The sequence below is a fragment of the Orycteropus afer genome, unplaced genomic scaffold, assembly GCF_000298275.1.
Source record: "Orycteropus afer afer isolate SDZICR_OR568_19922 unplaced genomic scaffold, OryAfe1.0 scaffold00048, whole genome shotgun sequence".
In the NCBI taxonomy this organism is placed as follows: Eukaryota; Metazoa; Chordata; class Mammalia; order Tubulidentata; family Orycteropodidae; genus Orycteropus; species Orycteropus afer.
The window spans coordinates 6,895,360-6,912,068 of NW_006921635.1; the positions used below are offsets into that span (position 1 = coordinate 6,895,360).

The 16,709-nt window shown below is 48.4% G+C and overlaps 1 protein-coding gene across 1 annotated transcript in view; it reads left to right on the top strand.

Moving 5' to 3' along the window:
• The window catches only part of RPH3A (rabphilin 3A), a 71,969-nt gene that overhangs the window by 23,262 nt on the left and 31,998 nt on the right, over positions 1–16,709 (top strand). Inside the window, 2 exon segments of the mRNA XM_042780608.1 lie at positions 13,488–13,617; positions 14,913–14,999. Of these exon segments, the coding sequence (XP_042636542.1) occupies positions 13,488–13,617; positions 14,913–14,999 (217 nt within the window).

The window sequence follows — 16,709 nt, forward strand, 5'->3', positions numbered from 1 at the left end:
TGACCTGTCTGACCTCCATGCTGCCTTGCCTCTGAGAATCTTCTAGAAGGCAGGACACAGAGGCCTCCCAGAGGCACTGGCTCCCTGTGGCTCTTCTGCTAGAGTTAGTCACCCCAGGAAGACCCTGAGGAGCCTGAGCCATGCATCACACCAAAGCTGATTCTATCCCTGCTCGTGGGGTGTCATCACCCCCTCACTCCTCTGCCCCCAGCTCTGCCCTTCTCAGCATCCGCAGAGAGAGAGACAACATCCAGAAGAGAAACTCATCAAATAGCCTGATTTTGCCCCTACATTCCATATTCAAACAGTAAATGGAATCTCAGAGTGTGTACTGAACACCTTAACTATAGCTCTTGTTAGTTTTGAGCTCATGGCAACCTTAGGTGTGACAGAGTGAAACGTTGCCAGCCCTGACCATGGCAGACTTTCTTAGTTAGGATACTTGGCTTGCAAGAAAGAAAACTAATTCTGGCTAGGTTGTTTCAGTTATATATTACTTTATAACAAGCCACCAAAAACTAGGTGACTTAAAACAAGAATGATACATTATTTTTCATGATTCTGTGGGTTAAGAACTCAGGCAGGGCTCAGCTGGGCAGCTTTTCTGCTTCAGGTGGTGTGACTAGGGTCACCCACTCACCTGCTTCAGCTGGTGGTCAGGCTAGCCTGGACGAGCCAAGGACGCTTCACTCTCATGTCTGGTATTTCCAGGTTGGCCGTGTGGCCGCTGCCTCCTTGAGATCCTTCCTTACTCAGTAGTCTAGCTTGAGCTCCTTGGCAGACTAGCTACATCCCAGGAGAGGAAAGATAGAAGCTGCCAGACCTCTTAAAAGCCAGGTCTAGAACTGGCAGGGCATCACTTCTGCATTGTTGGGGAAGGGAAATAGAGTCCAGTTCCTGATGGGAACAGTGACATGTGCGAACAGGGGAAGAAGGTACTGATGATGGCCATCTTTGGAGACCTTACAAAATTATGCAAAAAGAATTTAATATACAGATTCAAAGATGTCAAGTGTTCTGAAAGCAGGTCCACAGCCTAGCCGCAAAACACGTCTGCTTCTCATCCTGCATGTCCAAAAGGGTAACTGTGCTACTCCTGCCCAGTGTTTATAGCCCCTCTTAGTCCTAATTCCAAATTCTCAGGGAAAGGACTCCTATTGGCCCAGCTCCCATTGGGTGCCCGCCTCTCATCCAATCAGCTGTGGCCAGAAGTGCTAGGCTATATGAACATAGCTACTGACACTTCTGAATGTAAAAGGAATCTTTGTGAGTTGGACAGACATTCATAGAGTGTCCTCAGCACTTATAGAGCATATTGAGCCTGGAATTCACATGTGCCTAGGGAAGTTTGCATTGTTGTTTTTTTCTTTCCCATTGGTGGGTCCCCCACATCCTCATTAGATTTCTTTCTGTCCCTATCCAGCATCACGAGCCCTTCTCAATGGCATCGGCTTACATATCCTGCCTGCAAAAGGCAGCCAGGTGGCTTCTGTTCAAGGTCAGCTCCCCTAAAGATGGGCCCAAAAAAGTAATTAGGATTTGTCATTAACCTTGGTGCCCAGACGTCGTGATGGAAGAGGAAGTCAGAGAGACACAGGGGACTTGTTGTTGACAGAATTTGTTGTATTCCTGTCACCCCGCCTCCCAGCTCAGTTCCTCCATCCCCACATCTTTTGGCATGGAATTTTCCCAAAACATGGACAGAGAGAGAAGTGAGTAGTAATACTCAGAACTTGCAACATCTAATTCAGCAGGCATCGTTCCTGCAGGTTGACGTGTTGATACTAAGCCAGGTCTTTAATATAAAAGGGACTTCCTTTCTGAACCTGGAGTCCTGAGTATTCTGTGGCTGGGATTCAGGGATTTAGCCTGGAGTTCTGGTGTTCTGTGGATGGCATTCAGGGATTTGGAGGCATCCTCCTATGATAAGCACATTTTTGCATGTTGTCTATGTGCATTTTTTGAGGAAAAAATAGTTACAGCTTTCATCACAGTTGGGGGGACCCTGAATTCCCTTCCAATATTAAAAACCACTCACTGAGTCATATTCCAGTTTTCCTGGGATTGGGCCAGTGAGTGTCCACCCAACCTTAACACTTAACGGAATGATTGCATAACATGAAAATGGAAGTTTTCATAATTCCTTCACCAGCCCAGTGCCAGGCATAAAAGAGAGAACTAATAACTGCATGTTGAATGAATGAACCAGTCATCAAACTGACTAAGCCTCTCATCGAATCACTTTAACCTCAAGGACCTCCCTGTTCTCATCTGTAAAATGGGGACTTGGACCAGGTGGCCTCCACGTGCCTCTAGCCCAGCGTTTCTCAACCTTGGAATTACTGACATTTTGAGACAGATGATTCTTTGTCATGAGGCTGTCCTGAACATTACAAGATGTTTAGCAGCATCTCTGACCTCTACTCACTAAATAGCAGTAGCGCACCCTCGGTTACCATGATAAAAAATGTCTCCATCCATTGCCAAATGATTTTTTTTTTTTTTTACTATAAATTAGTTCCTGCATTTTCTCCATGTGAATGTTGCCCCTCTGGTGCCCCATAATCAATTGCTCCAAGGGCTGCATTTCCGTAGAGTATACAGCTATGTCACTCTGGGTTGACTAGTCTGCATATACATCTTGTTTACTATTGGGCTGAGAGCCAGCCCCTGGGAGTGAGTTTAATACTTACAGCCAAGAAAACAAAGCTCGGAGAGGTGAACACACTTGCCCAGCGCACACAGCTTTTATAAAGCCAAAGCAGGTTTTGAACCTGACTCTGTCTTTCTACTTTGCCCCATTGCCTTTAGGGAGTGTAGGTGGAGAAGGCAAATGATTTCAGGAATTTAGGGAAGTCAGTAATTTGCAGAGTGTTCAGATGTCCAGCTTGGTTAACTGGTTCAGTCTCCCACATTTCTACCGCCAGTGGGACGGTTCCTTCTTTATCAACACCGCAGTGACCCTAGTCCCCTGTGGGCATCAGCACGACCTTCTTTTTAACTCTGTTTTCCTAAGACAAGAGGGGGCAGGCAGAGATGTTCAAACCTCAAACAAAAACACTGAAACAAAGACTTCACGCCTCTCAAGGGGCTCATGGTCTCTGAGCAGCTGTTCCCAGCATCCCGGCCTGTCTCTGCCCTGCACGGTGTGTGCCCTTAAGCAAGTGACTTTCCCTCTGGGTGCTGTAGTTTACCCATCTGTAATATGGGAGTGAGTAATAGAACTGATCTCATGGGTTGTGGATGGGTTCAGGGAAGCAATGGCCATTAAGTACTTAGCACAATCCCTGGCCCAGGCAGCAATCATGAACAATAACCTTTCCGATCACTGGTTCACTGATGGCCCACTCCTGGCCCGCTGTTGACTACACTGGGCCCGCTGAGCCCTCTACCTACCTCCTCCTCTCTGGGCCTCCAACTCTGAGCTAGGGTGACTCCCTACAAAGTGCCAAGGCCCCAGCAGGAATCCCCCACTGATCAATCCATCAAGGAGAGGAATTGGGATCTAGGATTCCCCAGGTGGTAACAGTCACAGAGACAGTGAGAATTAATGAGTCTGAAGTGTCAGCGCATGGCTTCCTGATGGCACACTCAGTCATTTAAGGACAGGTTCCTGAGAGACTCTGGCACTAGCGCCTCAGACTCGGCCCCCGTCAGAGCAGCCATTTCCCTGCTCATAGCAGATGGTCCAATCTTGACTTCAGAAGGCACCAAGTTTAATCAACTTAATGGTAATCTCCCCCCAGTTGGCAATTAGGGTGAAGCAAAGAGCAGCATGAGTCTGGAGTTGGTGAATGTGTGTGTGTGTGCATGTGCATGCACACGTGTGTGTGCACACGTGTGTGTGCACAAGAGAGAGACGAAGGGAGACCATGTGGCCTGTGCTCTCCCACTCTGCTGCATTTTTATGAATCGCTCTGTGATCGCAGTCAACCGCTGCTTCCAAAGACAACTGCTCCAGCCCCATCCTGTCATTTGGTGGAACCCTGTCTGCAAACCATCTTCCCCACTCATGCGGGACTCAGCCCATAAACCCATCCTGCCTTGGCAGGCAGTCTCCTCCTCCTCTGGCTCCATGGCATGCCACGTTAAGCCTGCCTCCTGGAGCAGTTTTCCATCCATTAGCCTTCTCTTCCACATTCATGAAGACCCTGCAAAAGTGCTGGTTTGAAAGCTCAAAAGTGTTGCCTGCACATTTCTGAGGCCAGTTTGGACTTTTGAAAAAAATCCAAGCTGAACAAATGAGCAACAGGCAGCCCCCCCCCACCGGGCTTATATATCCCCGTCTGCAGGAAGCAGCCGGTTGGCGCTGGGGGTGTACAGCCGTGCATATGAAGGCGTTTTAGATGCTCATCGTGTCATGTGTGTTTGCTTACGTGTGCCTCTACTGCTGTGGCTATGGGCGTGTGTGTCCTTATTTGAGCATACGTGTCCACCCATACATATGTTTAAAGATGGACATGTGAGTCCTATCAATTTCTAGTCCCTGCAGCTCCTTTGGAAGCCCTTTTAGGCAGACGATGGCACCCTGGTTACAAAGAAGCAGTGTGAGTGCAGGGACTTAGAAAAGTCACAAAGTGCCAGGAGAAAGAATTAGCAGTAGCCGTTGTTGAGCAGTTAGCATGTGCCAGGCATGTTATAAACACTCCCTCATTTTATGTTTACAATAATCCTGGGAGGTGAGGACTCTGTTTTCCCTAATTGACAGATTGAAAAAGGAGCACAGAAAGGTTAAGTAACTTTCTTGGGGTCACAGAGCTAAGGAGCAGCCAAGCCCGAGTTTGGACCCAGACAGCCTCACTCCAAAATTGGCACCCAGATCCTGCATCAAATTGCCTCCTTTGTCTGAATTCTGAAAGCGTGTGTGTGCGTGTGCACATGTGGTTTAGAACCACATATCCCTGAGTATGTGCTTGAGAGCCTGAAGAAAGAGCCCAAGGCTTGGTTTTTCCGCCCTCCTTATCAGGTAGGCAGGAGTGGCCCAAACCTTGCTCTGGAGAGGAAGAAAATCCGACTCAGACCCGAGTCAGGTGGAACTAGAACCTGGGTGGCAGGTGGGCAGAATAATGTCCCCACTACAATGGCCACATCCTAATCCCCAAAACCCTGGAATGTGTTACCTTACATAGCAACAGGGACATTGCAGATGTGACTAAAGATCTCGAGAGGAAGAGAATAGCCTGGGTTATTCAGATGGGCCCAGTGTGATCACAGGGTCCTTGTAAGATGGAGGCAAGAAGGTCAGAGTGAAGAGGGATTGAAGAGCATCTTCATTGCTGGCTTTGAAGATAGAGGAAGGAACCCTGAGCCAAGGAATGCAGGCAGCTTCTAGAAACTGGAAGAGGAAGGGAATGAATTCTCCTTGGAGACCTCAAAAGAAATACAGCCTACAGAGACCTAAGTTTTAGCCTAATGAACCTGTGTCAGACTCCTGACTTCTAGCCTTGTGACTTAATACATCTGTGATGCTTTAGGCCACTGTGTGATGATTTGTTATAACAGTGATAGGAAACTCATACGGTTGTGACACCTTGGACCCTGTCGCTGTGTGATGATGTTACCATCACTGAGTTAGACCCATTCAGCCCAGTCTTGTGAGTTCAAAGGTCCTGGTGCAGCACTGTGTATAGGCAGTCTGGAGACCTGCCTGTCTGCTTCTGCCTGAAGCTGCTGCAGCATCTAAAACTCCACGCTCTGAGCCTCCCAGGGCTCCATGCACACGTCCGTGTACTGTGTCCAGGTGGGGGGAAGCCTGGAGTCTCCTCTATGAAAGCCCTTGGATGCTTCCCCATCACTCTTAGACGAAAGACCTCGCATGGGGTGGCCCCTGCCCACCGCTCCCGCCTCCGCTCCGTCTGCTCAGCCCCCCAGTGGCACTGACTGTCTCTCAGCCCTTCACGCCTCCTGCTCCCTCTCTGTGAAATGCTCTTTCTTCCCCTCTTTTCTGGGTCAACTCCTCCTGATCCCCAGGTCTCAGATCCCAGGTCTCACTTCTTCTGAGAACTCTTCCTAACTAGTCATGCCCCTGTGCTATGAGTTCTCATAGCTGCCTGTGGTGGTTATGTTTGTGTGTCAACTCGGCTAGGCCTGGTTGAGTGGCTGGGCAGCTGGATGTGGTATTCCCCATGATGAGACTGGTAATCAACTCCATGATGGGATCTACTATGAGCAGCTGAGTAGCTGCCTGTGGGTATGTGGTCTGCTTCCTGTATATAAGGAGAAGCTTTGAGAATGGTCTCTAGCCCTATGGCACGCTTGGATCCTGCATGTAGCCATGTCATTGCTCAGCAGCCTGCTATCCTCTGCCGACCTTGGGACATACAGTGGACTTAAGTTAATGGCCTGCCATGTGGTTTGGTAACATCGGAACTGTGCCTTTTTACTTGTCAACCTTGGGGCTTCTCAGCCTCAGCAGCCAGCAGCTGTCTGAGTGAAGAAATGCCTCTAGCTCTGGTAGGCCAGGAGCAGGAGGCAGAGCTGGACCCCAAGGTTGAGGGGCTTTCACCCAGCCCCTAGAGCCTGGCACTTTGAACTTGGACTTAAAGCCTCCAAATTGTAAGAATAAACTCCTGTTTGTTAAGGCCATCCCATTTGTGGTATATTTCTTGTCAGTGCGGTACTAGGGAACCAGAAAACTGCCCATACTGGTTCTTCAGAGTACTTATTACAAGTATCATAAAGGTTACCTGGGCGATTATTTAAATAATGTCTGAATCCCTGATTAGAATGTCAAGACCTCATCTCTTTCATTCACCGTTGGACTCTGAGTGTCTACTTGGCACATAGTAGGTTCTCCATAAATGTTTGTCACATGCCCACCAGTCCATCTGCATCCATTTGGTCCGATCAAGTTGGGAGTCTACTTCCCCTCACCTCCAGAGGTCATTCCTTGGTGCCCAGAGGAGGGGAGATACCTTTTCTGGGGCTGCTCTGGCCATTCTGGGAAAGGGGAGATGCCCACCTCACTTGTCTTAATAACCAGTGGCTTCCCAGCCTGGGGATGGGTGTGTTCCCTGAATGCCAAGTGTGAGTTGTAGTCATAAAGTTAATCAGGCATGGAAAGACATAACTAGAGAGTGACAGCCATTTAAAGTGTCTAGCTAATTGGGTACTTAATGTGGAGGGACTGGAGACATTAGACAGGCAGACAGCACCAGGCCTCTTCAGTGAAGGTGCCATTGGAAACCTTAGTGTTTCAGCCTCAGGATCTGAAGGTCCCTGCATGTTGCCCATGAGAGGAACCTTGCACCTCGTTTTGCAGTCTGGGAAAGGGGCTCCCGGAGAGCAATGCTTTCTCAAAGTCATAGACCTGGTAAGAGGCAGGATTCAAACCCAAGTGTCTTCACTCTTGACCTAATGTATCGTCTGTCTTCAAAACCGCGCCTTGTTCTCTAATGTAAAGGTGGTGGTGGCTGTGTGCCACTGAGCTAATTATGACTCACAGCGACCTTATAGGGCAGAGTCACCCCATGGGGTTTCCTAGGCTGTAATCTTCACAGGAGCTGATCGCTCGGTCTTTTATCCCATGGAGTAGCTGGTGGATCCGAACTGGCCACCTTTTGGTTAGCGGCTGAGCTCTTTCATCACTCTATCCCAAGAGCTGCTTAATATGAAGGTAGTACATATTCATTGAAGAAAGTTAAAAAAATATGGAGAAACTCGACTAGCTGGGTACTTCGTGTGGAGGAGCCAGAGACAGAAGAAGAAGGAAACGGAAGTCACCCGCAATCCCATCACCTGGTGGTAATTGCTGCTGTTTCTAGCCAGCACCACCAGTGCAAGGATTTGGCAGAACACATTCTGAAATACACTGACACCCTGATGAGGTTCTGCAGTGTTTGCCCCCCACCCCTTGCCGCTTCATCTAATGAAAGGAGCCTGTGACACAGTGATTAAAGCACTCAGCTGCTACCGGAAGGCCAGTGGTTTGAAGCCACCAGTCACTCTGTAGGAAAAAGATGAGACAGTCTGCTTTCGTAAAGATTGACAGCCTTTGAAACCCTCTGGAGCAGTTCTACTCTGTCCTATAGGGTCGCTATGAGTTAAAATTGACTCCACGACAATGGCTTTAACATACTAAGGAGAGCATTTTACTAGGTGACGTGGGAATTTCCGTGAACCAGGTTTTCAGCAATACTGTATATCGTGTTCTTACCCAATGACAGTTTCTCACCCTACCCCTCTTCCTGACTGTAATGTTTCTCAAAGTGTGACCACGGGTCACCAGCATCCGAATCAATAGGGAAGCTGCTTTAAAGTCAGGTTCTCTGGTCCCTCCCCAGCCCTGCAGGACGGTTCTCTCAACTTTGAACACCTTCCCCGGTGACTGAGGTTGCACCGTAAATGTTGGGGACATGCCCCATTGCAGTGGTTCTCACCAGGGCTGCATGTTCAAATACTGATAATCAGATCCATGATGACAAGAGCTGCAAGCTGAAAAGTTTTAGAGGTGAGACTCCAGGCTCTAGTCTTTTTTAGATGCTCTCTTGGTGACTGTCAAGCAGTGTGGGTTGACTACAGTTCCCATCATGCACATGGAGCTCTCCTGCCACAACTGGTAGAAATAAGTACTTTTTCTGGGCATTTAATGAAGAAGCTGAAATGTGTTTTGTCACCAGGAGGCAGAGTCATTTGCAGCTCATGGTCTTCCATGACACGATTTTGACTTTGCTTCCTACCAAGTGTTATTTCTAAGTTTAAAATGTTTGACCGTTCAGATCCTTCCATGTTGTGGCTCCAGGATTTTGGGCTACAGAGGGGATGTCCAAAAGGGCAAGTTAGAGGTGCCCCCTGCTCTTTCCCCATCACTGAGCAGAGAAGGAACATCAGGAACATCTTCCACACCCACCCATCCATCTCTCTTCCTCGACCTGCATTGAATTCATGAATAACTAGGGTCCCAGAGCTGAGACATGTGAGGAAGGGTCTTAAATCTGTTGCATGTCCATGCCATTGTCTGCCGCTGATTGATGCTAATGAGACATTCTGCACATGATGTGTGTTAGTGAGATTTTAGTATGGAGAGTGGAAGGAGTCGGCCTCCTGGTGACGAGTGAGGAGGTGGGTCTGCAGGTGGTGGTGAGTCCGCGGCTCTTATTTTCCCAGGGGAGGCAGGAAAGCCTTCTGTGTTTCCCTCATAGGACACACTGCAGTTTGCACTAGGGTCACTGACCCCACACTCTCTCCCTGAGCTGGGCTGCAATGCTCGACTTGAGGCAGGAGGCCTTAGGGGTTTCATGGAAAGCAAAGATGATTCACTGAAGCCAAGGACTAGATGCTAGCCTGGCTGAGTGACCCTCTCTGTGCCTCAGGACCCCAATGGTAGAAGGAGAAGAAGAAAATCTGACCATTTTTGGCAAAAGTGGTGAATGTAAGAGAAAATAGGCAAGAACAAGGGCGTGAACAGGAAGAATGCCAGCACACCACTATCCTCTGCCTCCGTTAGCTCACCTTGTTGTCTCTTGTTTTCCTTCTGTGGTGTTGAAGGTCACCTCAAAGCTTATCTGCTCCAGTCAATTTCCAACTGCTTCTTTAGACCATGGACCCACCTTCACAAAGGAAACCTAGTTCAGCAGCTCAAATGAGAGACATAAAGGCAGATGCACTCTGGATGAAATGAAGGTCCCCCCAGACCCTCCCACCATGCCACTGAGCCGGGTGGCCCATGGACAGACTCTGCGGAATGCCTAGGGTTCTATGAAGCAGTTAGAAAACCTACCACTGGTCTAGCCTACCATCTCCAGTCTTACAGATGGAGGAATTAAAGTCCATAGAGACAGAAGCTGGGGCTATAATCTAGATTTCCTAGCCCCACAATGAAGATTCTTTAGGGAAGCAAGTGATGGGTTGCGGCTGGGTATCTTGTCCCAAGCTCGGAGAGGTGAGAAGCAGCTGGGAACAAAATAGTGGAGTGACTCTGTATGTGTGTGTGTGCACACACTTTGGTATTTGCCAGTGATGGGGTCCTTTTGGGTGGGAAGGGGGGAGAATCAAATAGGGTGGGAAACAGACTGTTCAGGGAGACCCCCATTTCTCTGCTTGACATGTGGCTATGTGGGTGACTCAGGAACCAGCCGACTGGATCTGAATCCCAGCTTTAACTACTTCCTAGCTATGTGACTTGGGTGGACCACTTAACTCTCTGTGCCTCAGTTTCCTCATCTGGGAAATGGACAAGAATCTTCCTTGGCTTAGTGCTGCTGTAAGGATGCATTAATTAAGTCCATGTGCAGTTTTTATCTCTGTACCTGGCACATAGTAAGTGTTCAATAAACATCAGCGACTATGATCTAACACCTAACAGTAGTGGTTAAGTGTTCAGCTGCTAACCTGAAGGTGAATGGTTCAAACCTACCAGTAGCCCCATGGGAGAAAAGACCTGGTGACCTGCTCCCATAAAAATTGCTATTGTTAGGTGCCATTGAGTCAGCTCTGAGTCATAGCAACCCTGTACACAACAAAAGGAAACACTGCCCCGTCATGCGCCATCCTCATAATTCTTTTTATACTTGAGCCCCTCATTATAGCCACTGTGTCGTATCATCTTGTTGAAGGCCTTCCCCTTTTTTGCTGACCCTCCACTTTACCGAGCATGATGTCCCTCTCCAGGGAATGGTCTCTTCTGACAACATGACCAAAGCAGGTGAGACAAAGTCTGGCCATTCTCACTTCCATAAAGATTCAGAAAAAATCAATAAAAATGAAACTCACTGTCATCAAGTTGATTCGGACTCGTAGGGACCCCCTATTGGGTTTCTGAGGCGATAAGTCTTTACAGAAGTAGATTGCCTAGTCTTCCTTCCATGGAGTGGCTCGTGGATTTGAACCACTAACCCCTGGTTAGTAGTCTGATGCCTTAGGCACTGTGCTACCAGAGCTCCTTTCCATAAAGATTACAGCCTAGGAAACCCTATGGGGCAGTTCTACTCTGTCCACTAGGGGCGCTCTGAGACATAATTGATGTGGCAGCAAAGAACAGCTGTGATTCTAGGTGTGCCGTAAGTATGGACTGAGGGCTCTTTCTTGGTCACTGCCTCCTCCCATTATCATACAGAGACAATGTCTAGGGAAGCCAAGGGGGCGGGGAGAGGCAGGTGGGTGGGCTGCTTTCCACTCTGCATACCAGCCTCCTCAGCAGTTCTGTCCAATCTGGGTCACAGCAGAGGCTCCGGAGCCCACAGGCCCGGTTCAGCGCATCCTTTGCCAAAGCAGCTCCTGTCCTGAATGGAACACAAAGGGAGAAGCTGCTATTTATAACACCGCCAGTCCAAGCGCCTTTGAGGGAATGAAGGAAGCAGGAGGGCCTGTGGGGAGAGCCTGCCTCAGGTGGCTGCCGGTCATGGCCACCAAGGACCCAGAGCAGGGTGGGGGCCCAAGCCTCAGCTCATCAGATCTCAACCTCTGAGGGCCCCAGCCGGGGCCCCACTCCTGCATGGGCGGACAGATCCTGCTCCACACGGATCCACTTGTGAGGCCTGGAATCGGAATACCAGGCCACCCCCGGGGGGGAAGGACAAGGAGAGGATTTCAAGCTGGTGTTGTTTTTGTTGTTGTTACGTGCCGTCGAGGTGGACCCGACTCGTAGTGACCCCTCCTTGGGTTTCCGAGGCAGTATCACTACGGAAGTAGATTGCCCCATCTTCCTTCCGAGGAGTGGCTGGTGGGTTTGAACTACCAGCTTTCTGGTTAGCAGTCAAGTGCCTTAAGCACTATGCTACCAGAGCTCCTTTCAAGCTGGTAGGGAGGGTCTAAAACAAAACACCTGAGATCCAAACAGGCTGCCACACAGGCAAAAGTATTGCATAGCCTTGCAGCTCAGAGGATGGCCAGGCCTGGTGGCATCACACGGTGTCACCTGGGAGTGTCTCAGGGTGTGGCACCCCAGCTCCCCCACCCCCAGCTGCTGCCTTACAATCTACATTTTCATCAGATCCCTGTGCGATCGTGTCCCCGTTCACTGAGGCCCAGGAGCACTGTGGTGCCCAGGGACAGCCAGAGGTGGTCTCACAGTCTGTTAATGATGTGGTGAAAATAATCAGTTACTTATAAATGTGGTACGTGCTCTGAAGAAGCAGCACAGGGGTGCTGTTTGAGTAAATGAAACAGAAGGCTTGGCTCCTTTGGAAGCCAGAGAAGGCTTCCAAGAGGAAGCAATGTTTCAACAGGGCTTTGAAGAATGAGGAGAATTTAGCCAGGAAAATTGTAAAGTAGGTGTGGGTGAGAGTGGTACATACATGTGTGTGTGAGAGATGATGATGATGATGATGTCAGGGGCCATAGGTCAACTGCTCACAGCGACCCTATGTACAACAGAGCAGAGTACTGCCCAGTCCTGCGCAAGCCTCAGTCTTTAATCTACTTGAGCCCATCACCGCAGCCAGTGTTAATCCATCTCGTTGAGGGTCTTCCCCTCTTTCGCTGATGCTCTCCTTTAGAGAGAGGTCACAAATATGGAGTGGGGAGTAAAAACGGAGGAAGGCTTATTCCACATACAAAGAACAGAATGGGCAGAAGTACTGAGGCAGACGGGAGAACTGAACCTGAAGGAAGACCAGGGTCACTAGAACGGTGGGAGTGCCTGGAGAGTTTCTTCAAACACATATTACTGCCCCCCACCCCGAGTTTATAATTGAGTTAATCTGCAGTGGAAGCCTAGACTTTGTATTTCTAACAAGTTCTCGGGTGAGGTTGCTGCCGCTGGGCTGGAGAACCACTGGACAAGAGCACTGGACACAAGACCAAGGAGAAGAGATTTGAGGGTTCAGCTGAGACCAGACCATGTATAGACATGCGTTGGGGGGTTATATGATAAGATCTGTATTTTAGAAATCACGACGGCTGTGCGGGAGAGAGCAGATTGTAGAAGGACTCAAATGAAGCAGGGATACCTATTAAGAGTTGCTGTAGTCAACCAGGAGAGAGGTGATGGTGCTTTGGTTGAGTTGGAGATGAAGAGGAACAGATGGGTTCTAGAAATGTCAGGGAGGGAGGCTCAGTAGAAGTTGATGATTTGGTTGGATCATTGACTGTCATGAGAAGAGGGAGTCAAGTAAGATGCCCGGGTTTCAGCTTGAGTAAGTTAGTGGATGATAGTATCATTTACTGAGAATGAGGAGCAGGTTTCCTGGGGGTGGCAATGAAAAGAAGATGAAGAGTTCGATTTGAAAACATAAGCCTGAAATGCCTGTAAAGAAACCTAAGTGAAAACACTGTGTAGACAGTTAGGTAGCAGATGAGACAGCTTCCCTGGAGGTGATGAGAGATAGAAAGGACTAGACAAGGTACCTATTCTGAAGTCAGTAGAATAGATGGGGCTTTGCAGGGTATGGGAGGGAAAGTGTATCATCATGTTATGTGGGGAAGAGTCCACAGCCATCATCAGGTGCTCAAGAGTCTATAATTCAAAGATGGTTAAGACCCTCTGATACTGAGGAAATGCTAGTGGTCCTCATTCAGTGAGGTCCTTATTACCCTGACTCTGCTTCTAGGCGGCTGGTGGACCGCCTGGAGAGCATGAGGAAGAACGTGGCCGGGGATGGTGTGAACCGCTGCATACTGTGTGGAGAACAGCTGGGGATGCTAGGCTCCGCCTGTGTCGTGTGTGAAGACTGTAAGAAGGTACCACATACCTCCTTTCCCTCCCCATTACTCAGAACCTACAGGGGGCAGCATCAGAGCTTTAGGCTTGGGGGATCCTAGTTCTTGAGAATGGAGCTGGGATCCAGGGGATGGTTGTCAGAATATTGTTCCTTCTAGAATGCCCCCCCCATGCCCAGCTGTCTTCAAAGGTAACCCAGATGCAGTTCCTCCCCCTGGAAGTCACTCTGCCCTTCTGTCCCCTGGGAGCTGAGCTCTATCCAGGCTGAACTTGGGAATCTGAGGTAGGACTTGAGCTGTGCTTAAGACTACAAGTATCCTGGTTGTGTGTTATCAAGTTATGTGTCAACTTAAAGAGCATTCTGGGCACGCATTTACACATGTGTGGATGTAGAAGGTTCACCCAGCATTCCCTTGCCTTGGGTTATGATGTAGGAGACTTAGAAAGTCCATCTCCAGCCAAGTTAGAATTATTAAGCTTCAAGGACATTTGTTCTGGGAGGGGACTCGCCCTCTGCTTTCTCACTCTCCCCCTCTCTCCTTAAGCTATCTTCTCTTGACAGTTCCAGGGAAGGAATACAGCTGTCCTTGGGTCTGCTGAATTCCCAAGAAAGGAGCTCAAGGGACAACCCAGCTGGAGACATCCATAATGTCACTTGGCATTTCTTTTGGGTGTCCCATTTTCATTTAGAATTGAATATCGGGGAAAGTTGATCTACTCTGAAAAACGTGTCCATAGCAGTCAACCAAGTAGTGAGAACTTCATGACCTACTGAGTTTTCCAACTTGTCTCGATTGCCAGGAAACTCAGCCAGAAATACAAGGTTCCATTGCACAGCCATGATGCTTACTCAGATAACTTCCTTCTCTTTGGGGATTTGAACTTCTAGTTATAGTCTATGTTACCTCAGATCCCTTGTGGAGAAAACGAAGGAATAAACTAATAAACAAAATCCCCTTAAAAGACCAAGTCAGTGATCTCCCATGTATGGGTGCTGAACACTGAGACCCCATGGGGACTCTTGGAGAATTCCTTCATGTAGTACTTGAGAATGATTCAAGTTTTTGTTATTGGGAATTGAGGCTCACATGGGAACTTTATGATTTGGTGATTTGGATGGATCATTGAATATCAACAGGGGAGGGAGTCAAATTGGAACCTTATTCTAACTAGCCATGCTCATAGAAGGAAAGGGTGAGAGTTCTAGCGCTTTCTGTCTGCCAAGGAGGAATGGGGCTCCATTCCCACTCTACCCAGCCTCCGTACCCAACCCCTACCAGCTCAGAGTGTGCACTGGCCTGTGTTTCATCCACAGAATGTCTGCACCAAGTGTGGGGTGGAAACCTCCAACAACCGCCCACATCCCGTGTGGCTGTGCAAAATCTGCATTGAGCAGAGAGAGGTGAGTAGCCTGGTCCCACCTGGTTCTGGGACATCTTCTTTCTTTGCCCAGCTCCCCACTTCCCTCTAGAACCAAGGAAATGGATTGGCAGTTGGGAACCTGGTCGTGTGTTGTGTCTTAAGGGGTTGGTATGAAAGGAACCAGGTCACTGTGAACACTGGTGGGACAGCCCCTGAGTGTTTGAATGAATTTCTTTTCTCCTTCCCACTTCTGAGAACTTTCTCTTTCTTCTCTCCCTCCCCTCTTTCCTCTTCTTCTGGACTCCAATCCTCCTCCTACCCCATTTCCCACTTTCTGTCTCTTCCTCTTCTATAATCATGTCTCTGCCTTTCCTTCTATTCTACTTCTGGTCTCCATTTGATCTATCATCCATCCATCCATCTCTGCTTTTCTCACACTTTCTCTCACTGGAGCTCTTTTATCCCTCTCATCCTTACCTCCTTCTTGTCCCTATTTCTCATTCTGTCTTGCACTCTTCACACTTCATTCTCTGCATTGTCTATCTCTTTACTTTATCTTTGTTTCTCTCTCCCATGGAATCCTTCTTTTCCCCATCCCTGCAATGTGACTTTTTATTACTCATTTTATCACAGTTAAGCCCTTTCTAAGGATCACTGGTGGTGTCACAGTTAAAACACTTGGCTGCTAACCCACTAGCTGCTCCATGGGAGAAAGATAAGGCAGTCTGCTTCCATAAAGATTACAGGCTTGGAAAGCCTATGGGGCAGTTCTACTCTGTCCTATAGCGTCACTATATGTCAATATCGATTTGACAACAATGGGTCTTTTGTTTTTTTGTTTCTGTTGTTTAAATGTCCTTTCTCCATCCTCCAATTTCTTCACCAATCATCCCTACAATGGGAAACCACCTTCCTACCTTTGAGACTGTGTTCCAATGACACAGTGTGTATCAGTCAGGATCTTGGTAGGAAACAGATAACACACTCCAACAGGAACATCAAGAAGAGTTTAATAAACTATTTATAAAGGGTTAATGGAGATCTGCGAGGAAGGGTGAAGTATTGAGGAATAGCAGGAGCAGGGGAGCTGCCCCACTCCTAGCAGTGAAGGCGTGGAGGAGGGAGCGGCTACCAGGCTGGAAGTAGGTGTAGCCCCACAGGTACTATGCTTGGTAGAGGGATCCATCATTGCCACCTGGCAAGAGAGGAGTCAGGGAATCAACACCTGGACCTCCCTTCATTCCTCTCATCCAGTCTCCTACTGGTGCTTTCCTTGACCACATCTACCTGGGAGGTAGAGGTCAAGGAAGTCCGCTGACTACAGTCCACTGGTCAGCCTCTGGAGGCCTAGACCAAAGTAGAGAAGAGTGGAGAACTGATTTGAATGGGCAATACAAGATGTCCAGCCTACTATCCTAGGTGCAACACTAACTCACAAGGCAAAGATGGGAGCCAGAGACCTTGAGGAAGTCGTGGATACAACCTCTTCCTTAGAGAAGCTGGTGGAAACACATGAGATTTGAGAGATGGAAGTCTTGGCATCCAGTTCTTGTCCTTCTCCTCATTGGCTGTGTAACCTTGGACCAGTCCTTAACCTTTCTGACATTCAACTTTCTCCATCAAGAAAATGAACATATTCAGATATGTCTATTGACATTTTTTAATTTTACTTATTTATTTTTATTGTGGTAAATATCTATAGGGAGCTCTGGCAGCATAGTGCCTAAGACACTTGACTGCTAATCAGAAG